Raw genomic sequence first — 27,574 nt, 5'->3', positions numbered from 1 at the left:
AGACGTGGAGTAAAAAGTTATTAAAGACCAGGGGGCAGAGAAGACTAGGCTAACTCTTTCCCAACTCACTCTTAAGAAACATCAGCGACAGAGGAGCCCCTGGAAGACAGCAACAAAGGCTCAGCTGAGGATGCTCCCCAGCATTCGAAGGCCACCTGGGCAGACCAGGAGAATGGAAGCTCTGAGGACAACAACTTTTCTGAAACCCAGAATGACAAAGACTCTGCAAGTGCCGGAGACGCTCCAGCTTCTGGAGCAGATATGGAAGAGCCCAAGTGTGCAGACGACCGTCAGCATATGCCAGCAAGTCCTCTCCCGGCACCTGTGGAAAAAGCAATAGACACAAACCCTGAAGAGGCAGAAGAAATAAAACCTAGCGAGCTCAAGGAGGATTAGGATGCTGAAGAGCCTGACCTGATCTGTTGTGGCCTTTGTATCTCATGGTGGAAATCTGTAAAGGCAAGTGAAGGAGCCCTGAGAACATCCTCCAGGGAACAGACACCCTCTCCATAGCAGCCCCTGAGCCCACTGGGCTGAGCCCTCCATAGGCTGCTTTAATGAGGGAGGGGCTGAGGTGCCGGTCAGGCTACCACATGCAGGATTCCGAGGGCCATGCAGCGCGTTCTTGTCTGCAGTACCACTTAAGCTCATTTGAGGGGATCCAGCCCTGCCCTCCATGTCCCCAGAAGACAACAGGGAGGGAGCTTCACCAGTTCAACATGAGCAGCCACCGGGGTTGATCATGAATCCCCGTTTCATGCCTCCTGGGAAAGGTGTGAGAAGGAGGGAGGCACCCCGAGGCTTCTTGCCACACAAGCAGCACCCGCAGCCCAGCATTGCACACCTGTGAGCACTCAGTAGGTCCTGGCATCAAGAAGGGGAAAGGCCAGGATCCAAGACCCGCTGGGATGTGCCCAGTCCCACGGACCCCCCAGCCTCCATGGAGCCCTCGGTGTCTGGGGTGGCCTCATGGCCCCATTTCTCAAGATGAGGTTGGAGACTTCTGTGTGTAGAGAGCACTGGCTTGGGCATCAGTGGTTCTGTGTCTGTGTCAGACACCAACAAAGAAACCCTTGAAATACATATTGTAGCAGGACGAGCCGCAGACAAAACTCCTGACACTGGATTAAAGAAGGAAGAAGTTTATTCGGCCGAGAGCGTTGGCAGACTCGCATCTTAAAAGCCGAGCTCCCCAAAAAAGAAATTCCTAGCCCTTTTAAGGGCTTACAACTTGAAGGGGGGTCCATGTGAAAGGGTTGTGATAGATGGAGCAAGCGTGGGGAACGTGACTGGGGGCTACATGCATCAGCTAACAGAACAAAAAGTTTCACAGTGCTTTCTCATACAATGTCTGGAACTTACAGATAACACCAGTAGTTTTGGTCAGGGGTTAACATTATTATTATTATTATTTTAACCACCAGGGCCGGGTGGTGGCGCCAAGGTCGTCTAGCTATTTATCTTACTTCTGTTTCTTTCTAACTTTTTGCTTTCTCACTTTTCTCCTGTCTTATAAACTAGGGAAAAGGGGAGGTGGTGGAGAAGAAGCTGGGAGGGACAACAGGAGAAGTGGTGGTCTCATTCCATAGTATAAGCACATTTTTTCCAATACGTCAACCTTAGCTTACTGTAACTTTTTCACTTTATAAACTTAGTATTTTAACTTTTCAAAAAACAAACAAACAAAAAACAAAAGAAACATCAGCGTATTACATATTTCCTCTTTAGACATCTGGACTCCTCTACAAAGAGGTGTCTATTTTTGATTTTATGGTGTCTAAGAACTTGGTCTCCCAGAGTGCCCTGTCCCCCAAAATATGTTGAAAGCTGGCATTCTATAATCTACCCAAACTCTTCTGCTTTTATGTTAATTACAGCTGGCTGTACAGAGAGTCCAGTCCCGTGAGCCCCATCTTCCGCTTGAAGCTGTTTGACAGGTCCCCTGTGTGCCTCAGGGCCCAGCCTTTCAGATCAGTTCAATAAAACCCAGGGGTCTACTCCAAGGACACCATCACTTTCCAGTGCCTCGTATAATTACGTAGCCGACCCTAGAACGCCCTCCCCGCCTCCACGTCCCCTCTACATGAAGTCGCTAAGCCAAAAACTCCTCAGGGTTTTCCACAGGCCGTCGTCACTCCCTCTTTGCCACGGCATTTGAGATTCTGGGCTAAGACTATTGGTTTCAGCATCTGGGATGTTTTCTCACAGCCGAGGACGCTGAATAGAAAACTGCCAGAAAGCGGGAGGGGTCCCCGGCAGCAGGTCCCGTTTTTTCTCCCCACCCGCCTCCCGGGTGCTGCGGCTTACGCCACGACAGTCTCGACCCTGCACACGGATTTTTTTTCCTCCGTTCCATGAACCAGACATAATGATTCTGGTTTACATATTTAAGCGAAGGGGAGAAGAAACGCGACTCTCAGGACCCAAGGGCTGAGGCAGGGTTTTTCTGTCTCAAAGACCTCCAGTTAAGACATTTTTCTCCTGCAAAGCCTTTCCTACAGTGATGGCTTAATCGTGTAATTATGTAAACCAGTCACAACCTGGATAGCTAAAACAAAAAAACCAATTCCCTACGCCCGAGCCAAGCCTGCTCCCCCTCGCCGCGCCGCATCCCAAACACCCCGCGCTCGCTCAGCCAACGGCCAGGTTTCGGTTCAACCGAAAACCACGGGAAGTGGGAGGAGCTACTGGCTCAAGGGAGGGAGGCGGGACTTGATCTCCGAGCAACGGCCCCGGTGATTGGCCAACCTTCTGCCGCCGCCACCAATGGGCAGGCGCCCTGAAACGTTCGGCGAGCCGACTGCGGCTGCGCGGGGTATTCGAATCGGCGGCGGCTTCTAGTTTGCGGTTCAAGTTTGGCCGCTGCCGGCCAGCGTCCTCTGGCCATGGACACCCCGGAAAATGTCCTTCAGTAAGTGTCCGTCTGGTGGGGTGGGGAAGCCCAGGGGGCTGGGGCGCCTGGGGTTCGGGCCCGGCCCGCCCCAGACCTGCCTTCTTTTGCCCCCTTCGCCCCCTTCCTGGGTTTGGAATGTGTCCCACCCAGCAAGGCCGTGGGCTGCTTGAGAGCCGGGGAGGGCTCCGGCACCTTGGGTTCCGCTGAGGCCCGGCGCTTGTCCGCCCATCTGCGCCACGGTGGCCGTTTGGAGCAATCTGGATAATTCGTTAGGCCCTCAGAGCTCTCGTTTATTCTTTGTAAGGAATCCCCTCCTGACAGTTCAACCTAACAAAAATCCTGAACCTTGTGTTTAGATTTTGTGATACGTTTTCAAAGTCACGTATTTAACAATTCGACTACAGTAGGGAACGAATTGAAAGTTGCCCTCCTATCCATAATCTCACTGCTATTTTTAAAAAGTCTTTGAATACAGGGTACTTTAAGAAAAAAAAAATGGAAAAAAAATAGCTTTGCTCATTATTGAGTGATGTGTGCCAACCTGCTAACATCACTAACTTTTTCTTTAAAGTTCCCACGCCTTTGTTTTATGACTTAGATGATTTACCCAGACTGTTACTTCAAGGCATTTAAAACAATTAAGTCATAGATTCAGGAAGTAAAACTGGTCCGTTTTATCAGTTCTTTGCGATCAGAAGACCGAGATTGTTAAATGCGGTCAAAACAAAAATCCATTTGCTCTAAGACTTTTTCTGGAACCTTCAACCTAGCCAGCAAATTATTTTCTTTCAGAAGTCCCCCGCCCCTTTTTTTGAAGGTAAAGCAGATATTCCTGGTTCTGTTTTGACTTACTAAAGATTAATATGCTTTAATGAACTGGATGTTTTACTATTACAGTGCATTTAGGTCATTTTACTAGAGAAATGTGGTTGGTGTTAGAATATGAAACCTTGGGCGAGCCTACTAGACATATTTTGGAAGAAAGGTTCTGAAATAGGGATTTGTCCCTCTGCTATAAGGCATGAGAGACATTCAAACTTCAGAATTATTATTTTTTTTAGATGCGTTTATATGACTAAAAGAAGATTTAGAACAGTATTTACCGAGAACTCCTGTACCTGACTACTGTCCTACTCTGTCACATGTAACCGTTTTTGTAGTTTCTTTTTGGAAATATAAATATTTACATTATTATAGTATATTAAATGTCTGCACGTTTGTATACATTTTTTGCCTTTACCACACATAAAATATAACAGTATATATATACGCTGCTCTTTTGCCTAACAATATCCCTGGAGATCTCTACCAATACATAAAGTTCTTTCTTATTCTTTTTTTACAACTGTGTAATACTTCATGTACCCTAATCGATCTAAGCAGTCAACACAGATTGTTGACAATCTGTTTCAAATAGTGGCACGGTGAAAAATCTTGTACATAACATTTTGCGGATACACATGTGTATGTGTCTTCTAGATCTGCAGAAGCGGTTTGTTGGATCAAAAGCAAATCAGTCCAGTTTTGGTAGATAATTCCCTTGGCAGGAATTGAGCACATGCCCACCTACAAGCAAGATGTGACAGAGAGCCTGTTTCTCATTGTTGCACCTACACAATCTTTTCACATGTTTTTTAGTTTTGCCAATCTGATGAGTGAAAAATTGTTTCTCAGCGAAGTGAATTTCTGTTATGAGAGACTGAACATTTTTCATGTTTGTGAGCCATGTATCTTTTTCTGTGAAATAATTTATTATGCCCTTTGCTCATTAAAAAAAAAAGGTTAATAGTTTTTTTCTCAGCTTCTAAAAGCTGACTGTTTTTCCAGTTTATCATTTCTCTTTTGACTATTTTGTGTTTTTTTTGTTTGTTTTGGTTATTTGCCATGGAGAAGTTTTTATTTATATATAGTTGTCTTTATTTAGCTTTTCTTTTGTGGCTTCTGGATTTTGAGTCATAAGAAACATTGATTTCATTCATATACCGAGGTGATAGCTAGAAGTAAATATTGCTTTTTAGGCAGGACATGGTGGCTCATGCCTGTAATTCTAACACTTTGGGAGACCAAGGTGAGAGAGTCACTTGAGGCCAGGAGTTCAAGACCAGCCTGCGAAATATAGTGATACCTCATCTCGGCAAAAAATAAAAAATTAGCCAGACATAGTGGCATGTGCCTGTAGCCTCAGCTACTCAGGAGGCTGAGGCAGGAGGATCTCTTGAACACAAGAGTTCGAGGTTACAGCGAGCCATGATTGCACTGTTGCACTCCAGCGTGGGCAACAGAGCAAGATTCCATCTCTAAAAAAATAAAAATAAAAATACATATTGCTTTTTACATCATTTTTTCAAAAAAAAAAAAATCTTATAGTGTCTCAGATAGAAAACCTAGGAGTCTTCCTGACTGGTTTCCCACTTCTATTCTCACCTCTACCTCCTTCTTCACACAGAGGGACATTAAAATGCAAATTAGCTCTTGTCACCCCCACCTTTTCCTGCTCATCACACTTGAACCACACTGGCTTGCTTTCTGTTCTTGAAGTTCTCTCAGCCTTGACCATTTCCCCCTCAGATAGCTACATGGCTGTCTGGCACTGATCACATGTCACCGCCTCTGAGAGGCAGGGCTTCCTTGACCACCCTATCTAAAAATAGTAACTCTTATCACATTCTCACCCTTTCTCCTATTATATTTTATTTTGTTTGTTCTTCTGAGTACTTAATGTAACCTGACATTACTTTGCATGTTTCTTTTTGTTTAGCCCTTCTAGCTCTCCCCAAGGGGAATTTTGCTTTGCCTGGCTGCTTTTTTTCAGCTGTGGTTGAGTATATGGAAGTGGGGGATGCAGAGTTCTCTGGGAGCTCTGTGGCTGATTTCTGAGCACTGTTATCATCTGCTCTTCCTCAGGGACTTTGTTACTTTGAAGCAATGAAAACAAACTGTGTCTGGGAACTCTTACTTTGTGGTACTCTGGGCTGCCTCACACCCATTTACAAGCCCTCTTTGACTCTCGTTCCAGCCGTGTCTCAGCCATGCTCCTGGGAAGCAAAGGCAGGGGTCTAAGTCACTGCCATGCCTAGATCCCACTGGAAGGGCAGGTGTCTGAGTCAGTGCCATGCCTGGATCCTGCTGGAAGGGCAGGGGTCTGAGTCAGTGTCATGCCTGGATCCTGCTGGAAGGGCAGGAGTCTGAGTCAGTGCCATGCTTGGATCCTCTTGTTAGGAGGAGGAGCAAACTTCTGGACACTGCCCCTCATGGTGGTAGTGACATTGGGGTTCCGTGAGAGGAGAAGGAGACTCTTGGGGATAGAGCTGGGACTTATGGAAAAACACTGGCTGCTTCTGAGTTTTCTGACTATGTCTGAGCGAATGCTTCTTAAAATTTTAAATACTATTTGGATCGATATTTAAGATTTTCATTTTAATGCATATAAATGGTGTATATATAAAATGATTGATATTTAAGATTTTTGTTTTAATGCACATAAATGGTGTATATAAAATGAAGTATATCTTTTGCTTGTAGAAATTATCCCTGATATCCCATGTGCATACCTTTCTCTCTTCTAGGATGCTTGAAGCCCACATGCAGAGCTACAAGGGCAATGACCCTCTTGGTGAATGGGAAAGGTCAGCATTTAGTTATTTTATTTCCCTTAAACAAACTATACACTGCCCCGTGGAAAATTAACATTATCCATATTTTTCTAGATACATACAGTGGGTAGAAGAGAATTTTCCTGAGAATAAAGAATACTTGATAACTTTACTAGAACATTTAATGAAGGAATTTTTAGATAAGAAGAAATACCACAATGACCCAAGATTCATCAGTTATTGTTTAAAATTTGTAAGTATACTTAAGATGTATAATCAAATCTATAATCATGTTGTACTTTTGCTTTTTAAACTTAGATTGTAAGATCATTTTAGGCTTTTAATTCCTTGTTTCTAGTTCTGAAGATACAGAGAGGAAAATCTGTTCATTCTCTGATTCAACTGACTTCTGTGCCACTAGTGATTAAAAAGTATGTAGGGGCCGGGCGCAGTGGCTCACACCTGTAATCCCAGCACTTTGGGAGGCCAAGGCAGGTCGATCACTTTAGTTCAGGAGTTCGAGACCAGCCTGGCCAACGTGGTAAAATCCTGTCTCTACTAAAAATACAAAAATTAACTGGGCATGGTGGCAGGCACCTGTAATCCCAGCTACTCGGGAGGCTATGGCAGGAGAATTGCTCGAGCCTGGGAGGTGGAGGTTGCCATGAGCCGAGATCAGATCATGTCACTGCACTCCAGCCTGGGTGACAGAGTGAGACTCTGTCCCCACCCCCTGCTCCCCCACCAAAAAAAAAGTATGTGCGGACTTCTCTCTACCAGCAGCCAGTCAATCAACTCTGTAGTTGTGTCTCCAATTCAATTCCAGCACTACCTGAAAATAACTTCAGATTCCACAGCTTAAGGGTTCTGTTCCACAAGACTGCCTCTCACTTACAATGCCAGTTGCAAGCCACAGGTTGTTTTACCTGTGCTTCTGACTGACTGGCTACAAAGCAGAGTTCCCACAACCCTCTCCTTGGGTCTGAGTTCGATCAGTTTGCTTGAGTGGCTCACAGAACTCAAGGAAACACCTACGGTTAATGTTTTATTATAAAGGATATTATTAAGAATACTGATGAACACCAGATGAAGAGATGTTTAGGGCAAGGTATTGGGGAAGGTGTGTGGAGCTTCCTTGCCCTTTCCAGGTGTGACACCCTCCAGGAACCTCCATGTATTTAGCTCTCCAGAAGCTTGTCTAAGCTCTATCGTTTTGGGTTTTTATGGAGGTGCCTTACACAGACATGATTGATGAAATCATTGGCCATTGGTGATTGGCTTAAACTTCAGTCCCTCTTCCCTCCCTGGAGGTTCAGCAGTGGGGCTGAAAAGTCCAACCCTCTAAACCTGCCTTGGTTTTGCTGATGACCAGCTCCCATCCGAAGCTACCTAGGGGCTCCCAGCTTAGCTGGCTAACTCCTCACCAGACATAGACTAGCAGTTCCATTATTCTTATGTCTTTTTGTTTTGGGTTCGTGTAGGCTGAGTACAACAGTGACCTCCATCAATTTTTTGAGTTTCTGTACAACCATGGGATTGGAACCCTGTCATCCCCTCTGTACATTGCCTGGGCGGGGCATCTGGAAACCCAAGGAGAGCTGCAGCATGCCAGTGCTGTCCTTCAGAGAGGAATTCAAAACCAGGCTGAACCCAGAGAGTTCCTGCAACAACAATACAGGTAGTTACAAAGTCAAACTCTCTGTGATGATTCTGACTTTGAAAAGTAATGTTTGCTGTTAAAAATTGTATCAGCAATTTGTACAGGGAAATCCTTCTAGTTTTGGACAATGTGGATAATACAGGATAGTGTAAAGAAAAAAACTGCTCAGAAATATTACTGTTAACAATAACTGGCACATTTCCTTCTAGTATCTTTTCCTGTACCTGTGTGGGTATCTTTGTGTTTATATATTTTAACAGCAAATCATATTGTATGTCTAGTTATACATACAAAGAAATACTTAAGAAATTATGAGCTTTTAAACTACTTCTATAGTAGTTGTGAAATCTGTCACAGTGTTGTGTCATAATCCACTCTCCAATTGGACATTGAAGTTGTTTACATTTTGATTTTTATAAACAGCACCATGATAAATACTTTTTTTTTTTTTTGAGATGGAGTCTTACTCTGTCGCCCAGGCTGGAGTGCGATGGTGTAATCTCAGCTCACTGCAACCTGCCACTTCTGGGCTCAAGAGATTCTCCTGCCTCAGCCTCTTGACTAGCTGGGACTACAGGGACGTGCCACCATGCCCAGCTAATTTTTGTATTTTTAGTAGAGACGAGGTTTCGCCATGTTGGCCAGACTGGTCTTGAACCCCTGACCTCAAGTGATCTTCCTGCCTCGCTCGGCCTCCCAAAGTGCTGGGATTACAGGTGTGAGCCACTGCACCTGGCCTGTGATGAATATATTTCTTAATAACATTGTTCACATTTTTAAAACTTTTTCTATGATTAAACATATCTCACTTAGGGAATTGTGAAAATACAGAAAACGAAAGAAAACCTTTTGGCATTTTCCTTGGCGCTTTCTTCTCTTCTTGTTACAGGATTGCATGCATGCTTTATGTACATATACAGCTTTGCGTCAAGGTCTTTTTCCTTCATCATAAAATTATTTTTTAGTATATTTCCTATTTTTACTTAGTTTCTTTTCATAGATTCTCAGAATTGAAACTATTGAGTCAAAGAGTATATGAAGAGTTTTTACACTTGTGGTGCATGTAACCAAACTACCTACTTGAAGGTTATACCAATTGTTTACTCTTCCCCTCTCATTAGTAGAATTTGAGACCTATTATCTACTGCACCCCTTGCCAGCCTTTAATATACTCATCTTTTCAGTTTTTCTATAGTACTCATGCTTTTTTAAAACGTCATTGAGATTTTTCAAACACACATAAAAAAGAAAAAATTAGTATAATAAACTTCCATTTATCTATCACCAACTTTTAATAATTAACATTTTGTGTTTCTCAATGCTGACAAATTTTAAAGCCGATCCATAACAGCAAAATATTTTTCCCCAAACCCTATTGTAAACATCTCTAAAATCTTATTTCTTACAGAGCCTTATTCGATAATCATACCTAAGAAAACTAACAATAATTATTTAATATGTAATTTTCAGTCTTTCCTCATCACGTAAAATGGCTTCTTAACCATTGGTTTGTTTGACTTAAGAGCCAACAAGGGTTACCACTTGGTTGCTTTATAGTGTGCACTTTGGCTCGCATCGCTCAGAAATGTCAGGCATGGGAATTGCACATTACTCGACAGGTAGAGTTGAAAATGAAATATGCCATGAAATGACATATTTGAGAACTTCTCACAGAGTATGAACAATGATGTCTGCCTTTTGAAGCAGTAATCTAAGTACTTTTGTACTTTCACTTCTTTCTTCCAAATATATTCATTATGTTCCAAATGTATAAAGAACCTAAAGTAGGAGGTCAAACATCCTGTGTTAGAACATTTGCAGACTTGACACGTGGAGAAGAGGGTGCATTTTTATATGAATTTGAGAAATACTAACATAAACTAAGCAAAAGGAGGAATTTTTGTAATACAGATAATGTATTGGATATAAAAATATTTCCAGAATTTTATTTTTTAATTTCGAAGCAACTCTAAAATGCAACTGTACATTCTCTGTTGACGTCAGACTTTACTAGCTTATAATAAGTTGTCTATGGTATTTAGTTTTCACTCTAACAGCTATGTACTGTAAGTTTATAATCTACATTGATGCCTTTTCTGCTGTCATTTAGGTTATTTCAGACACGCCTCACTGAAACCCATTTGCCAGCTCAAGGTAAAATCAGGCTTTCTAAAATGCCTGTTGTTGTCCATTTAGTCTTGGATTTGTACTAGTATTTTCTTTTCTTTAAAAAACAAACCCAGCTGGGCATGGTGGCTCACACCTGTAATCCCAGCACTTTGGGAGGCCAAGATGGGTGCATCACCTGAGGTCAGGAGTTCGAGACCAGCCTGGCCAACATGGTGAAACCCCATCTCTACTAAAATACAAAAATTAGCCAGGTGTGGTGGTGGGCATCTGTAGTCCTGGCTACTCAGGAGGCTGAGGCAGGATAATTGCTTGAGCCCGGGAGGCAGAGGTTGCAGTGAGCTGAAATCATGCCACTTCATTCCAGCCTGGGTGACAGAGTGAGACTCCGTCTCCACAAAAAAAAAAAAAAAAAAAAAAAAAAACCCATCCAATTTTTAATGAAAACCAAATTGCACTCTCAGGTAACAGAGAAAGCATTCTGATCATCATAATGCCCACTAAATAGCCCTAAAGAGCAGAGGCTTTGTCTTAGCATTTTAAAAGCTCAAACCTGCAAAAAAAAATTGATAATTTCACTGTATTTGTAGGATTTTTTTTTAAATTCAAAATTGACCAAAATACTTAATCTGGACTCCATCTATTTTGAGTGGAATCAAATGTGTTTAATGCAACTTTTAAAGAAATATAGCCATTTCTTTTTCTTAGAACTAAGTATCACATTTCAGCAATAAGCATTGCCTATCCTATCTGGTTGTTTAAAATTATTATTTAGGTTTTACATTTCTTTTGGGTACTTCCTGGCATGTTGAGTTGATCAGAAAATTGTATAATACTTATTTTAAAAACGTTTTAGTTGAAATTTCTGAGACAGTGTGAATGAGTTGATTTACTTCTTATGATTCCTACTGGAAGGATCAGGGGAATTTATTATGTGATAATTTTACTTATGGTTTTACCCTTAATTTCTCCGTATTTTATCCTCTTTTCCCTCATAGCTAGAACCTCAGAACCTCTGCATAATGTTCAGGTTTTAAATCAAATGATAACATCAAAATCAAATCCAGGAAATAACATGGCCTGCATTTCTAAGAATCAGGTAATAATGACATTTGTAGCTTGTGTGGAAACTGGGAATGGTATTGAATGGCCAGCCTGGCTGCCTTCTACATCCACTTTGACATCTCATTTCTTTGATCTTTCTCTCATGGCTCTAAGCTCCATGTCAGCCACCTGCTCCTGTGGCAACTTCCTGGGCCTGTTATTCTCCCACACAGCTCACCTCAAATACAATTTGTTGTCTAACCCAGAGGCCCTCACCACACGGCCTCCTGTCTTTACTCTCCCCACCAGCTTTTCCCTTACCAATGTCCTTTCCTCTGTTCTGCTGGCCTCTGCATAGGCTCTGGAAATCCCTACTGGGAATGCATCCACCTGGGGGCTCCTGAGCCTGGCTTTCAAAACTCAGAGCCTCAAAGATTGCTGCCTGTTACCTCAAGTAACAGGGAGGTCTCATACTCCCAGGCAATGGGTCATACTCCCAGGCAATGGGACATGCTTCCAGTGTCTGATTCACTCTTTATGTTTTGTGTATCTCTTATGTTTCCAGGTTCACTCTTTAGCGCCAAACTATAGTGATTTCAGACTTCTTTTCCGTCTCTTCAAACTTGGGACCTCGCTACCTCTAGCCTCTCTCTCAGGAACTTCAAAAATACTATTTCAACAGATAGCAGATGCCATCAAGTGACATCTATCAGTTTTCTGCCACCAACCAATAAATGTAACTGCATCCTTCCCTGTGAGAAAAGGTGGCCTTCTATCTGTGCTTGTCCTTATCCTCATCAAGATTTTTGCCCTATGGAGATCTCTTCTGCCTCCATGGTGTATCAGCATGGGAAAATGCTCAAGTCTCTCTTCTTCCCTCAGCCTCATGTTTCCCAACTATGTTTCCCATGTTACCCTCCACAGTACAACTTTCTTTCCAAGTTCATCAAGGACCTCCTTGAAGCAAAAGCCAATGGAAACGCCTCTGTGCTTAGGGTGTATGTACAGGTTTCATTAATGTAATACATTCTTAGAAGTAGAATATGCGTTCCTGACTTTGACAGGTAGTGCAGCTTGTCCCAATTTACATTTTACGTCCTACACATGCTTGCCACCCTCCTGACCACCTATTGTCCTGTCTAAGCTCCAGACAGTAGAGATGGGTCTTGATTGCAGTCACATTTCCCAGACCTAGCTCAGAGTGTGACATGGAGGTGTCTGGCAAATATTTGTTTAGTGAAGGAATTTGAGAACGCTTGAGGGCAGAGTAGTACCTGAGGAAAATTTTAATTAAAAAAAAAATTTAACAGCAGTTGGGAATGTCAATCCCATAATGTTCAGACACTATACTCTAGCTACTAGACTATGAATTGAAGGGAAATCAACTATGGTTCTTCTCTACTGCTGAGTAGGACTTTATTAAAAACAAAACAACAACCAAAAAAACCTCTTTCTTTGATTAGATTAAGTTACAATAGTTATTGTAAGGTTGTTGATACAAACAATCTTTTGATATTAATCATAATTTAAAATTACATAAATCTACTTGGGATTAAGGTCCCTCTTCCCCTCAAGCATTTTCATATTGTTTTGTGAAGTAATTTGGGTGAAGCTTTCTTCTCAGATAAGTGAATGCTCATGTTTGTTTTCTGTTTTTTAGGGTTCAGAGCTTTCTGGAGTGATATCTTCAGCTTGTGATAAAGAGTCAAATATGCAAGTATAATCAGTGCATTAATCTATTATTAGTTTCCTTTAAGTGCTCTTCGGTACATTGTTGTAAATAATGTATTTTCCCCCATTGTAGGGAAGAAAGAGTGATCACGATTTCTAAATCAGAATATTCTGTGCACTCATCTTTGGCATCCAAAGTTGATGTTGAGCAGGTTGTTATGTATTGCAAGGAGAAGCTTATTCGTGGGGAATCAGAATTTTCCTTTGAAGAATTGAGAGCCCAGAAATACAATCAACGGAGAAAGCATGAGCAATGGGGTACTTGCAATCTTGTATTTTTAGTTATTCTTATGTCACATAAAAAAATCCTCATCTCTGAGTAATTACTTTTTTAAAGAATAATTGACTATGTTGAAAGACTGCAAAAAAGTCTTCATCTCATCCTATCAGAAGCCCAGAAATCATTATTAACCCATTTTGCGTTTGCCCCGAGAAAACTGCGCTGGCAGCAAGCTGCACTTTTTTTTTCTGAATTGGAAATTGCTTAACCACTAGTGTAGCAGCCAAGTTAGTCCAAGGACTAAATTGATGTCTTGGCAGCAAACTCATAGTTGAAAGAGTACTAAATTAGATATCCATACCAGTGTCATCTTAGCTTTAGTGAAATAAATATTTAAAAATTTTTCAGTATTATCTGTATATAGTAATTCTAAACCTCTAGGTCAGTTATTTGAACCTTTATTCCACTCAGGACTTTTATACTATCTAAGTTATTTGGGCTATAGCCATTCTGGGCCTTTCTTTTCTGTTCATTACTTTTCATACTCGGTTGACAACAGAGAAGACAAGTCAGTTAACACAGAGGACTCATTTTGTGCTGGGCATAGATGTGTTTTTCTTTCACATGCTATGACCAGAAGTTTTAAGCCAGACTCTTTGACTTGTCTGTGGCATGGCTCTGTTAACCAGTTGTTGGAAATGGGACTGACCACAGCATGCTTGAAGCCCTGATCATTTAGTGCACTTCACTTCTACTTAGAAAGTCTCTAGAAATTTTTATCTTATAAAAACAAATAAAAATTTATTTTAAAATGATTTGCACAATCATGATTGTTTACAAGAACAATCATGTATATGATGGCTACAAAAATCTTTACTATTATACTGTGCTATTATTATTATTTTTGATCAGCATGTAGATTTTTTTTTTTTTTTAGTAATTTACATGCCCTGAACATGTAGTAGCCAAGCTGTGGGCAGGTAAAAATTAAAAGGTAATACAAGTTTCACTTCTAAAACCAAATATGAGAAAGACTAATAAAAAAATCGGCCCCCTAAAATATAACCCTTTCCTCATTTTGCATGTATTCCTATGATGACCTGGATTTAAATTTTGCATGCAAACCATTTCTATCTTTCCTAAAGTAAATGAAGACAGACATTATATGAAAAGGAAAGAAGCAAATGCTTTTGAAGAACAGCTATTAAAACAGAAAATGGATGAACTTCATAAGAAGTTGCATCAGGTGGTGGAGACATCCCATGAGGATCTGCCCGCTTCCCAGGAAAGGTCCGAGGTATGTTGTGCTCCTCATGACACATCCTGTGCCCAGCAGCAGGAATGGCAGTTTGATTTGTTCCTTTCTATGTGCTGTTTTAGAGTTAATTCTGATGTTAATTTAGCTAGTAACTTTCTGAAAGTCTAAAATAATTTGACACAGATGTTCACAATGTAGAGTGAGAGTAGAAAGTTACAAAACAGAATGGTAGTATGTTTTACATGTTTGTGTGTATGTGTACATGTCTATATATTCATGTATTTATATATAGACCTTTTTCTGGTTTTTGTACAGTGACTATTGTGTAATGAAAATTGGAGTATAGTACTCTCAATAATTTATCATTTAGATATATTTTTTGTTTGCCATTATTTCATCTTGGAAAAGCAGAGAAGTGATGAGTGTGTTAGAGCCACATATATTTTCTTAAAATTAGTAGTGAATGAAGGAGATTGGAAATAAACTCATTTAAACTGTATAATGGTGGCTTAATCTTTCATATTATATGTTTGTCTATGACATAGGATACGATGAAGATAAAATACTTTATTTTCTTACATATTTGGAAAGTATAAAAATATGTGACTAGATGGTTTTTTAAAATATCACATGAAAGGTGTGTATTTATGTATATATGAAGGAGAGCATTCATTTGTATATATGTATGTATGCATACACACACACACACACACACAAACATTCTTTTTCTTTTTTTTAAAATTTTTAGACGGGGTCTTGCTCTGTCACCCATGCTAGAGTGCAGTGGTATGATAACTGTTCATTGTATCCTCCTTAGTAGCTGCAACCACAGGCATGTGCCACCACACCCACCTAATTTTTTATTTTATTTTTATAGAGATAGGGTCTCGCCATGTTGCCCAGCCTGGTGTCAAACTCCTGGGCTCAAGTGATCCTCTTGCCTCAGCCTCCCAAAGTGTTGTGATTACAGGTGTGAGCCACCACGTCTGGTCTGAATGTTCTCCTTTATTGCTAACTGCTATAGTTTGTATTTTTCCAGACTTATTGCGTATGAAGACACATAAATATGAATACAATAGAACGTTCTACATAAATAAGACTTATTTTCTGCTTTTTCTACCTAACACCTCTGATAGATCTTTCACTGCTATTGCATAGATATCTAACTAATTCTACTTGCAGCATAGTCTTCTGTCATACCTTATAAAAGGGAGTGTATCATGTAGAAACTGTTAGAAATCATGCTACCTTTCAAGTGTATGTACCTAAAATGCTGTCAGTCTGCCCTCTATAAACTTAGGATTGTGCACTCACATTAATAGTGTGTAAAGGGACTTGTTTCTTGTACACATTTGGCTAACATTAACTATACTAAATCTTTTCAAGCACCTGATGTAGTTTCTTTAATTATGGGTAGATTTGGACATTTTTTGGATACATTTCGTGGCTGTTTAACTTCTTTCCTTTAAATTGACTGAATGGCTTTGTCCATTTTTCTATTGAGTCATTTCATTTTTTTTCTGATTTGTTTGGATTTCTTTTTGTATAATTTATATTTTCCCTGGATAGTTGCAAGAAATTGTTAATAAATTGTTCTCCCTGGCTCCTTTCCTGTGGTATATCCCTGGTTCCCATGTCATTATCTCTCCTTAATGTCCTCATTTCGAAGGCACACTTTCTCCAGTAGCTTATTTAAAAAAAAAAAAAAAAGGCAACAGCAGCATGTTTGAGGGGTTAGTTTTTGAGGTCTCTTGCATGTCTAAAAGCATCTTTATTTTACCGTCACATTTGGTTGATAATTTGGTTGGGCACAATGTTCTAGGAGGGAACTTACATTCCCTCAGAGTTTTTAAAGACACTCCTTCATTGTTTTTTGGCTTGCACTATTGGTGTGGAAAAACCCAGAGTCCTTCTGATTGTTGGTTCTTTGATGTGATGTTTGTTTTTCTCTAGAGGGGTGTAGAATCATTTTTCCCTGCTGTATTGTGACATAGTGATGTATCTGGTATTTATCTTTTCATCCATTATACTTAGTGCTTAAATGTTCTAGTTTTGCAATTCTGGGGAATTTTCTTGATATTTATTTTCAGAGGTGGATATTTTTTCCTCATACTCTCTGTTAGGCTATCCTGGACTGGTCATTTAATTTTCTTAAATTTCACCATTTTCTATCTTTGTCCTTTTTTCCCCCTAATTTTCTTTGAGAGTGCCTTAATTTTTATGGCCATGTTATTAAATTCTTTTTTTTTTTTTTGAGATGGAGTCTCGCTGTCGCCCAGGCTGGAGGGCAGTGGCATGGTCTCAACTCACTGCAAGCTCCGCCTCCCGGGTTCACGCCATTCTCCTGCCTCAGCCTCCTGAGTAGCTGGGACTACAGGCGCCTGCCACCATGCCTGGCTAATTTTTTTTGTATTTTTAGTAGAGACAGGGTTTCACCGTGTTACCAGGATGGTCTCGATCTCCTGACCTCGTGATCCGCCCACCTTGGCCCCCCAAAGTGCTGGGATTACAGGCTTGAGCCACAGTGCCCGGCCAGCATCTGCTTTTAAACAGAATTTTACAATGTTCCTATCTTCACCTCCACCTTCACTTCCATTCTGAGGTGTAGCTAGCATTGTAGATTTCTGAACTTGTCTAGCAATTAGGGACACACCGCTCCTAGCCTCCTTCAACAGCTATGTGAAGTGTTAGAATTCCTTCACTGTCATGTTGGTGAGATTTTTGGAGTATATCAAGCCACTGTCTTTAACTAGAAGCCTCCCTTTTTCAAACTTACTTCTCTGTATGAATAGCATCAGGATATATTTTCCAAGTAGATTGCCTGTTGTCTGTAAATCATTTATTGATCTGCTCAGCCTTTCCCCATTGATTTAAAATATCTTTACCATGTACTAAATTTTCATATATACAAGATCCAATTCTAAAATATCTATACCTTTGCTTTAGTCGGTAGATCTCTTCTTGATCATTTCATAGGTGTATTTACTACAACTTCCTTTTTTTTTGAGACGGAATCTCCCACTATCGCCCAGGCTGGAGTGCAGTGGTGCAATCTCCGCTCACTGCAACCTCCGCTTCCTGGGTTCAAGTAATTCTCCTGCCTCAGCCTCCTGAGCAGCTGGGATTACAGGCGCCCGCCACCATGCCCAGCTAATTTTTTCTATTTTTAATAAAGATGAGGTTTCACTATGTTGGCCAGGCTGATCGTGAACTCCTGACCTTGTGATCCACCTACCTCGGCCTCCAACTTTCTTATGTGTTTTGGTGTCTGGTGGAGAAAATCTCTGGTATTGTTCAGAATATTTCTTCAGAATTGAATATTATGATGATTTTTAATCTTTACTAATTTGGTAGGTGAGAAAATGGTGTAGGTTATCATTTTTGCTGACAAATGAGGATGAGGTTTTTATATTTTTTTCCGTTAGTCTGTAAAATAACTATTCTTGCCCTAGACATTTGGTAGTGTGTGTGTGTTTGTGTTTTGAGGCAGGGGCTCACTCTGTCATCTAGGCTGGAATGCAGTGGTGCAATCTCAGCTCACTGCAGCCTCCTCCTCCCAGGCTCAAGTGATCCTCCCACCTCAGCTTCCTGAGTAGCTGGGACTACAGACACATGCCTCCATGTCCAGCTAATTTCTTGTATTTTTTGTAGAGACAGGGTTTTGCCATGTTGCCTAGCCTGGTCTCAAACTCTTGAGCTCAAGCAAACCACCAGCCTCGGTCTCCCAAAGTTCTGGGATTGATTACAGGCTTGAGCCACCCATGCCTGGCTGGTGTTTTTCTTAACAATTTATAAGCATACTTTTATATGGTGAGAAATTAACTCATCTAACTTTGTAACACTAAAGCATACAATTACAATCTTACACTGATGTGAGTAGCAAAGCAAAGATTTTAAATTTAGAGCTTGTTATGCTTCCTGTTGTGAGACAGGCTTTTGTGGCAGTTATTATTGCAATTTATATTTGTGTTTCCTATTCTTCAAAGTGAAAACGGCTATGAAAAGTATTTTATTTATTTATTTTTTTCCCTTTTTCAAGCCCTATCTCACATACCAATCTAAGGGTATTTTAATGGGAGGAAAACCGTAATGAGCTTTTGATAACACTGATTTGTCGACCTTTTCCCAAAATTAAGTAAAGAGAAATAAGATAATACTTAAATGCTGATACAACTATAGAGACTTGTTATTTCAGTGGTTAGAAATTATAAGCTGCTAATGGTGTCTGTGGTTCAGAAGCTACAAAGCATCCATTTTGTAGAGTGGTCTTTTTGTTGTTGACTGTACATTTCAGAATGCTTGAAGAAGGAGTATGGGGAAACTTCAAGGAAAAAGGAATCCATTGAAGACAGATGCCATGCTTTGAGAAGATGTAATGCCTGATTAGTAGTATTCTGGACTTCATGGTTTTGTTTTTGTTGTTTGTTTGTTTAACTTGAAAGGTTAATCCAGCACGTATGGGGCCAAGTGTAGGCTCCCAGCAGGAACTGAGAGCGCCATGTCTTCCAGTCACCTATCAGCAGACACCAGTGAACATGGAAAAGAACCCAAGAGAGGCACCTCCTGTTGTTCCTCCTTTGGCAAATGCTATTTCTGCAGCTTTGGTGTCCCCAGCCACCAGCCAGAGCATTGCTCCTCCTGTTCCTTTGAAAGCCCAGACAGTAACAGACTCCATGTTTGCAGTGGCCAGCAAAGATGCTGGGTAAGCTGAAGGTAGTCCTAGAGATCACAGTGATGTGAGTGGCACCTGTCACCTTCTTTACATGACCTGCATTATCAGGAACAGTATGTAAAAGATGAATGATGTCTGCCTTTTATTTTTAGATAGGTATGTTGTTGAAAAAGCAAGTGGCAAAACATTGCTCCCAATCCTTTAGGCTTACTTATTCCATGCTTCTTTTAGAATATTTATTTTATACTTTCGTGAATTAAAAATTTTCAGTACCTGAAAGTCAACTGTCACTTTGTAACTGAAGAATGTACAGCTGTTAGGCTAAAATTCCCTTTGCTCACTGGCTGTGATTGAATACCTGCAGGGATCATAACTGTCTAGACAATTACTTGACATGTGTTCTCATATTCCTTCTGTCTTCCCATAGAGAGCAGTTTGGGATTAATACACATGATTCTGTCTCTCAAAATGTACCTCTGCACTGGAAGTTTTTACCCCAATTTTGAGGGATTTTTCCAGATTTCAGAAATTATAGTTAATGTCATATCACTCGTTTAAGTTACATTTTTACCTCCAGTCATTTTGGCTCTCTTTTAGCTCGTTTTTATAGGGATTTGTAAAATTAAAAATGCTTTGCATGTTTTACTTTATACCTTAACAGGGTTTATTAAGGGAACTCCAGCAATGTTAAATAGACATGTTAGATCCACTACCCCAAGTGCACTTAAAGTGTGATATAAATGGCTTGTGTATCATTTTTTTCTTTCTTGATAACCATTACTTTTAAATGCTAGAGGACATTGCACTGTGGCTGCTGGCTCATCACAGCAAAGGTATCCTGCACAGCTGAGGCGCACCAGTGCTTCTCCATGTCCTGACTCTGGTTAGCTGCCTGGAGCCGGGCTCAACTCTTTAACCTCTGTAATGAATGGGATCATTTGAATAGTCATAGGACTCTACCACATATAGAGATGGTTCTTATCCCTGTAATCCCTGTGTCACACAAATGTTTAGTACCTGGTCTTTTCTGTAAGAATTCTTTTCCTGAAATGGAACTCAAAGGAAAAAAAAAAAACATTTTATTTACTAACACTGTAGACCCTAAGTAGTTCCATCTGTATTTTAACAGGCTTGTAATTATTGACTGATTCTTTTTTCTTTCTACTATTATTTCTTGAGAGTCAGTTAAAAATTCTAATAGATCAAGCATTTTTTTGTTTTGTTTTGTTTTTGTTTTGAGATGGAGTCTCGCTCTTGTTGCCCAGGCTGGAGTGCAATGGTGCGATCTTGGCTCACTGCAACCTCTGCCTCCTGGGTTCAAGTGATTCTCCTGCCTCAGCCTCCCAAGTAGCTGGGATTACAGGTGCCTGCCAGCACACCCCGCTAATGTTTTTTTTGTATTTTTAGTAGAGAAGGGGTTTCACCATATTGGCCAGGCTGGTCTTGAACTTCTGACCTCAGGTGATCCTCCTGCCTCGGCCTCCCAAAGTGCTGGGATTACAGGCGTGAGCCACCACCGCGCCCAGCCTAGATCAAGCATTTTATTCTCTAGTGTGTCTCAAGAGTTTTCTCTTCCAGATGTGTGAATAAGAGTACTCATGAATTCAAGCCACAGAGTGGAGCAGAGATCAAAGAAGGTAATGTTTAATTATAATAAATGTGTTTCTGTCCAGATTCCTCTGTATCACTCAGAGGTGTATTTTGTGGCTGTGGTTTATGAAGGCTTCAGGCCTTAATGAACCTGAGTGTTAGATTTCCTATTCTTAGAGTATAGGTTATTTATCCCTGAACCATTTCAAATAAATGTAGAAATCCACTTGTTAGTCACATCTTCTTTAACATTCTTTGGAAATGTAATTTGTGAATACATTTCTAGTAAATTTCTCAGGAAATTAATCCAAAACAGAGTCATCTTTAGTATGTTAGGTAGGAAAGGTTATCAAAAGTTTAATTAGGAGTGTTACACTGTTATTCGGTACTACTTTGTTAGAGGCATTTGCATAGGAGATAAGTCTTATAAATAATAAGATGCACAGGTTGGGCTTTCACTTCTCCGCTGTGTGACTGGGACATTTTTTTTCTGGACAGTTTGGTGAGGAGGAGGGCTGTCTGAAATAGCTGGAGGTTCATTAACTGAACCAAGACTCACTGAGCCTGCTCTGTAGGTGCCAGGCACTGTTATACATAGTTAGGGATGAAGTCATGAACAAAAAATCTCCACCCACACAGAGGGGGAAAGAAATGTACTACTGGAGTTGTGGGGTTGAAATTTCAGTCCAGGTGATATTTGGGTAAAGGGCTAAAGTTAGGGAGCTACCATGCCATTAGCTTGGGCAACTTTTCAGACAGAGGGAATATTAAGTGCTAAGCCCTCAAGCAGGAAAATCTCTGATATATTCTAAGCACAGCAAAGGGACCAATGTGGGGAGGTAAGCAGGGAGAGGAGGAAGGGGAGGCCTGATCAAACAGGACCCAGGCTGTGCAGGGCCTTGTATTCTATGCCTGACTGCAGTGGAATGAGATGGGAAGCCAATCTTAAGATTTACATTGTGACTATGAACTTGGGATACAGTGGCACTAAGGGTATAATTTATGACAAAGTTGCTAATCTGGTATAATCCAGACCAACCACTCAATCTCTTTCAGCCTTCATTTCCTTTTCTGTAAAAGGATAATTTTCACCTCATTTACTTCATAGGACTATTATAAAGATAAAAATGAAATATATGAAAGCACTATAATACTGGAAATTCTTAGTGATAATTTTTAACAATGACAAACTGTTTTAATTGTAACTTACTTAACTTGTGTATCTTTTAAGTTATTCTGATTTCCCTACTGATACCACATTTTGTCTCCATTTCTTTGCTAGGGTGTGAAACACATAAGGTTGCCAACACAAGTTCTTTTCACACAACTCCAAACACATCACTGGGAATGGTTCAGGCAACGCCATCCAAAGTGCAGCCATCACCCACCGTGCACACAAAAGAAGCATTAGGTAAAGTATTTTATCTGAGTGTGTAGCACCTGATGACAAGTTAATGAAAGCTCTTTTGCAACCTGTTTACAATTATTCTTTTTGTTCTTTAAGGTTTCATCATGAATATGTTTCAGGCTCCTACACTTCCTGATATTTCTGATGACAAAGATGAATGGCAATCTCTAGATCAAAATGAAGATGCATTTGAAGCCCAGTTTCAAAGTAATAACTATTTAAAAGCTACTAAGCGCATAGCATTATAGGTGGTTATCACAGAAAATATCAAGAATTATTTAAGAGGTGACCCTGCCCTTGATTAGCTTGTCACGTAAAGGCAGGGAATGCATGAAATAAAAATAAGACAGTTCTTGACAAAGTACTCAATGTGTGTGATAGATTTGCTTGATTAAAGGAAAAAAAAAAAAGAATAGTGCTAAAGAAGGACAAAACCCCCACGGATAAGAAGGGCTGAGTACTCAAGGTGTGACTTGAGCCTTCACTGGTAGAGGAATGGCTGGGGCAGAGTATTAGAGGAGGCTGGCAGCTAGCCCACATTTGTCTAGAGTCAGGGGATTCATGCTAGAAGCCAGAGATCATGATAAAGATAAGTAGAAGCCAATTAGACTCAGGAGGACTTGAAATGTAAAGCTAAGAGCTTAATTCTTTCTTGAAGGAAATGGAAAACGAAACCCTGAGAGCGTTTATTGAGTGAGTCAGGTGACAATAGTAGTGATTTAGGAGAATGATTAACACCTTGCTGATATGTGGCAGGGACTCGTGACCTGGGACTTGAGTACAAAACCCTGTTACCATAGTTAAGTCACTTCATCTCACTATAGTGACTTACTGCCTAGTATTTGAAAAGCTGATATTAGTTCTTTTCTGTCAGCTGTTATTCCTTTTTCTTATTTGTAGTTGAAGTTTAATATAAAGGATGTTTTTTCCTAGTACAATAATTAGATGCTATTTTTTATTCTGTTGCAGAAAATGTAAGGTCATCTGGGGCTTGGGGAGTCAATAAGATCATCTCTTCTTTGTCATCTGCTTTTCATGTGTTTGAAGATGGAAACAAAGAAAATTATGGGTAAAAAAAATACCATCTAGTTAATGGGATGCTGCCGAGTTTTCTCTGGGACCAGAGGTGGTGGGGTGGTGAGGAGAGAATGTGAACTGCCAATCACATGGTCAAATGAGCCTTTTGACCACACAACCAGGGGGGTGTTGCCAAAGTTCTCCAGATTTACAGTACTGCAGGAATTCATTTTTGGCCTCTTAAAAGTTATGTGACAGAAATTTCTGTACTTCCCACCCTCACTTAAGTAATGATAGGTCTACTTTTATAAGTCATGTTAATTTGATTACACTCAGTTTTGCTAGAACTGCTATAAAAGCAAGGAATATCTGTATAAAGATTAACTCATTAAATAGGATAAGTAGAGAACTTTTCTAATGGTCAAGTGATAGCATTTATTTCCTTAGCATATTTTACTATTTATAATTTAGCAAATCTTTCCTTAGATTACCACAGCCTAAAAATAAACCCACAGGAGCCAGGACCTTTGGAGAACGCTCTGTCAGCAGACTTCCTTCAAAACCAAAGGTAAACAAACCTGTTTTATCTATGAAATGGGTCCTACAACCCATCCGCTTTATTCTACCAAATGATTATGCCAGTCAGAGGATATTGTGTATGTGAAACTATGCTGAAAAATATGAAACATAGGAAGAATATGTTTCTTTTAGGACATTATTTAATAATTATTCAAGAAGAAACAGGGTATGTGCATATTTTCCAAGTGTCCTACCAAAATTATTTATTAATATTCATTACTGTGGTGGTTTCACATTTATCCACAAATTCTTTGAATTTTTTCCTCCAGTTTAATTCATCTCCTTTTGAGTGTGGCTAGATTTGGTGACTTGCTTCAGACAAAAAGCAAAGGGAAAGGGAAAATTAGATTACAGTAGGGAAACATGGCAGATTCTGCCTAATCAAGTGATTGGGTTAACCAGGAATAAGTCGTGTTGACAGCAGATATCCCCTAATATGATGTAATGAGAAGAACATTTCACCTCTGATATCCTTCCCAAAAATCTGTAACCCCAGTCTAATCATGAGAAAACATCAAATAAGCCCAAACTGTGTAGGGACATTCTACGGAGTTTCTGACTAGTGTTCAAAAGTGTCAGTACAAAAAAGACTAGGAAAGGCCAATAGACAATGACAGACTCAAGGAGGCTAAGAACACTTGACAACTAAAGGTGACATGGGATCCTGGATTGGATCCCTGAACAGAGGAGGCACATTAGTGGGAAAAAAAAGGTGAAATCCAAACTACAGTTAATAGTACTATTTCATTTTTACAAATGTGCCACAGTTCTATAAGAAGTTGACATTAGAGGAAGCTTGGTGAGGAGGGTGTGTGGAAATTCTGTGCTATCTTTGTAACTCTTCTGTAAATCACAACTTTTTCAAATTAAAAAATATATATATAATTTGAAAACAAAAATGTGGCTCTTGCTGTAATGTAACTCCACTGATTTTCCAGTTCTGGGGAAAAGAACTGAACCATGATATTGTGGGCTGTATTAGCCAGGGGTTGACATCTGTTTCTTCTTTAATCCTCATTTCTTTGGATCTTAAAGTGTTATCGAATAAGGTTTCATGGACAAAAGAGGGAGATTGCTGCTTTTTTTTCATTTCATCTTCTGTTATAGGAGGAAGTGCCTCATGCTGAAGAGTTTTTGGATGACTCAACTGTATGGGGTATTCGCTGCAACAAAACCCTGGCACCCAGTCCTAAGAGCCCAGGAGACTTCACATCTGCTGCACAACTTGCGTCTACACCATTCCACAAGCTTCCAGCGGAGTCAGTGCACATTTTAGAAGATAAAGGTGTGTGTTACACTGTTTTAGTGTCTGTCTTCTGCCAACTTTGATTCTTTTAGTTTTCTTCATGAAGTTTGATTCTTATAGTTTTCTTCATGAAAATTCCACATGGGAACTTTGAAAATCATAAAGAAGAAACTTAAAATCTGTTCATTGTATTTTTGTTCATAGGTTTTTTTTTTTTCCTTTGGCATATTGTCTTCCTAAAGTCTATGTATTTTTAAAATATAATAGCTTAGATTATAGGTAGAATGGGAGAAAATCTATAGAAGCATTTAAAGGAAATAAGGTCCAACCCATTTGTATAGGTAGAGCATGTTTATTTTGTTTCATAGCAAACAAAACAGCCACTACAGACATTAAATTATTTGAATGCTAAAAATAATGAACATTTATATTTTCTAATTTAATAAGAGTAACAGCCAATTTTAGTCCTAGATGTGTGTCTACACACATATATGTCAACTTTATTAGACATAGCCAAGTATGATAGTCAGAAAGTCTTATTTTTCCTACTTTTAGTGATCTGACTTTAAGAAAGTAATGATAAAACTCACAAGTAGTCCTTATTTCTACCGTTTCAAATCTATCACCCTACATATTTAAAAATTCATCATATATCTGAATTGAATCCTAACATATGACATTGTCATTAAGCACAGATAATTGTTAACTATTAAGTACCAACCTACAAACTAGACAGTCCTCTTGGTATCCACAGAGGATTGGTTCCAGGAACCCCTGCAGATACCAAAATCCAGGTGGATGCTCAAGTTCCATAGTTGACCCTGCAGAACTTGTGGATATGGAACCTGTGAATACAGAGGGCTGACTGTATACTATCATTGCTCACGCTTTTAAAATATAGCAATTGTTTACCAAAGCAATAATAGAAGAGCTGCCAAAGAATTTCACTTCATTGGATGAAAGCATATTTTAATGTGGGTTCTGAGCCTATAGACCTAAACATTTTTGACCAAGGATTTCTTAGAGTGCTAATCCAATATAATAAATTTCTTTTCTGAATCTTAAAGGAGAGGTCAGTTGAAACTTTGACAATTGCCAAGCACCATCACAAGCTTGCCTTTAATTAAAAAAAAAAAAAAAAAAAAGATTAAAGCCTTTTCCATCCAGGAAAAGTAGTTTAATGAGTCTAAAGAATCCTTCAAAAAGTCAATATTGGCTATTCTTAAGAGTATTTGGCACTTTGGCTCGATAAACAAAAACTAATGTTCTAGTGCTAAAAAGTAGTAACACCTGTTCAGTGAAGGAGTATCTGATAAAATGTAATCCAATATACTTGGCTGTGTGCAGTATTATAATCACTTGGTAGAAGTTTATTCTGTATTTCTGTTCTTCCTAGTCTACCTATCTATAGATAGATTTTTTTTTTTGATTATGGAGAGTAATAAATATTGCCAGGTTGCTTTCTGATTTAAACACAAAATCGTTTCAATAAATTAAATGCTAATTTAGTCAATCAACTAATTGACTACAACATGTTAAAGTGAAAAACCCAAAATCTCTGCCCTCCAGAAGCATTGTAGCCTTTTACTCTCCATGTTCTTGTCTTCAGGTTCTCCTGAAGCTGGGTGTAGCCCTGCCATCCGTACCAGTAACTTCCCATGGTCTGGTCATCCTGCCCACAATGGACTTGCCACTCTCTCGACCCCTTTTTTCTTGAAGGATTATAGGGATTAGATGTAGAGTTGAAATGCTCACATATATTAGTAGTAGATTTTATTTGTTTGTTTGTTTTTAAGAGATACGGTCTTGCTATGTTGCCCAGGCTGAGTGCAGTGCAGCCTCAAACTCCTGGGCTCAAGTGATCCTCCTACCTCAGCCTCTTGAGTAGCTAGGGCTACAGGCTCCTACCACCACATCTGGTTAATTTTAAAAAGTTATTTTAGGGATAGGGTCTCACTATGTTGCTCAGCCTTGCCTCAAACTACTGGCCTCAAGTGATCCTCCCACCTCAGCCTCCCAAAGCACTGGGATATAGGCATGAGCCACTGTGCCTGGCCAGTAGTGGATTTTTTTAAAGTGATTTTTTCCTCCCATTTTTTGAATCTTATTATACATTTTACAATGGAACACTATTTTGAAATCATAATGCAAGTCAGTGTCAAAAGAAATCCTAGACTTTGTAACCATATCAAATGGTGTGTGTTGTGCACACATGTGCATCTAACATATCTTGTCTCTAATTTTTGAATCTTTCAGAAAATGTGGTAGCAAAACAGTGTACCCAGGCGACTTTGGATTCTTGTGAAGAAAACATGGTGGTGCCTTCAAGGGATGGAAAATTCAGGTATTGTGAGGGTTTATTTGGTTCTGCCATTCTCTTCATTTTCATTCTAACACTGTTTACCATTTTCATTCTAGCTTTGCCTTTTAGGCTGTAATAGAATACCTAATTTTAGCCTTAAAGGCCAATAAAGATTTTATGGACTAGTAGCTTTAAGTCAGAAGGTACTCTCCGTGAATATACATACAACAGTGA

The 27,574-nt window shown here is 39.8% G+C and overlaps 1 protein-coding gene across 1 annotated transcript in view; it reads left to right on the top strand.

Moving 5' to 3' along the window:
* Window positions 1-1,866: 1,866 nt before the first annotated feature.
* The window catches only part of BUB1 (BUB1 mitotic checkpoint serine/threonine kinase), a 41,142-nt gene continuing 15,434 nt past the window's right edge, over window positions 1,867-27,574 (top strand). Inside the window, exons 1-17 of the mRNA XM_515685.8 lie at window positions 1,867-2,911; window positions 6,460-6,519; window positions 6,601-6,739; window positions 7,968-8,164; window positions 10,257-10,300; window positions 11,272-11,372; window positions 12,978-13,030; window positions 13,122-13,306; window positions 14,414-14,565; window positions 18,969-19,228; window positions 20,777-20,835; window positions 22,071-22,199; window positions 22,293-22,403; window positions 23,166-23,265; window positions 23,700-23,781; window positions 24,900-25,077; window positions 27,295-27,382. Coding sequence (XP_515685.4) covers window positions 2,886-2,911; window positions 6,460-6,519; window positions 6,601-6,739; window positions 7,968-8,164; window positions 10,257-10,300; window positions 11,272-11,372; window positions 12,978-13,030; window positions 13,122-13,306; window positions 14,414-14,565; window positions 18,969-19,228; window positions 20,777-20,835; window positions 22,071-22,199; window positions 22,293-22,403; window positions 23,166-23,265; window positions 23,700-23,781; window positions 24,900-25,077; window positions 27,295-27,382 — 1,964 coding nt within the window. The 5' untranslated portion in view covers window positions 1,867-2,885. The remainder of the gene's footprint in view (window positions 2,912-6,459; window positions 6,520-6,600; window positions 6,740-7,967; window positions 8,165-10,256; window positions 10,301-11,271; window positions 11,373-12,977; window positions 13,031-13,121; window positions 13,307-14,413; window positions 14,566-18,968; window positions 19,229-20,776; window positions 20,836-22,070; window positions 22,200-22,292; window positions 22,404-23,165; window positions 23,266-23,699; window positions 23,782-24,899; window positions 25,078-27,294; window positions 27,383-27,574) is intronic.

This window comes from Pan troglodytes, chromosome 12 (assembly GCF_028858775.2).
Source record: "Pan troglodytes isolate AG18354 chromosome 12, NHGRI_mPanTro3-v2.0_pri, whole genome shotgun sequence".
NCBI lineage: Eukaryota > Metazoa > Chordata > Mammalia > Primates > Hominidae > Pan > Pan troglodytes.
This window is presented reverse-complemented; position numbering and strand designations above follow the sequence as displayed.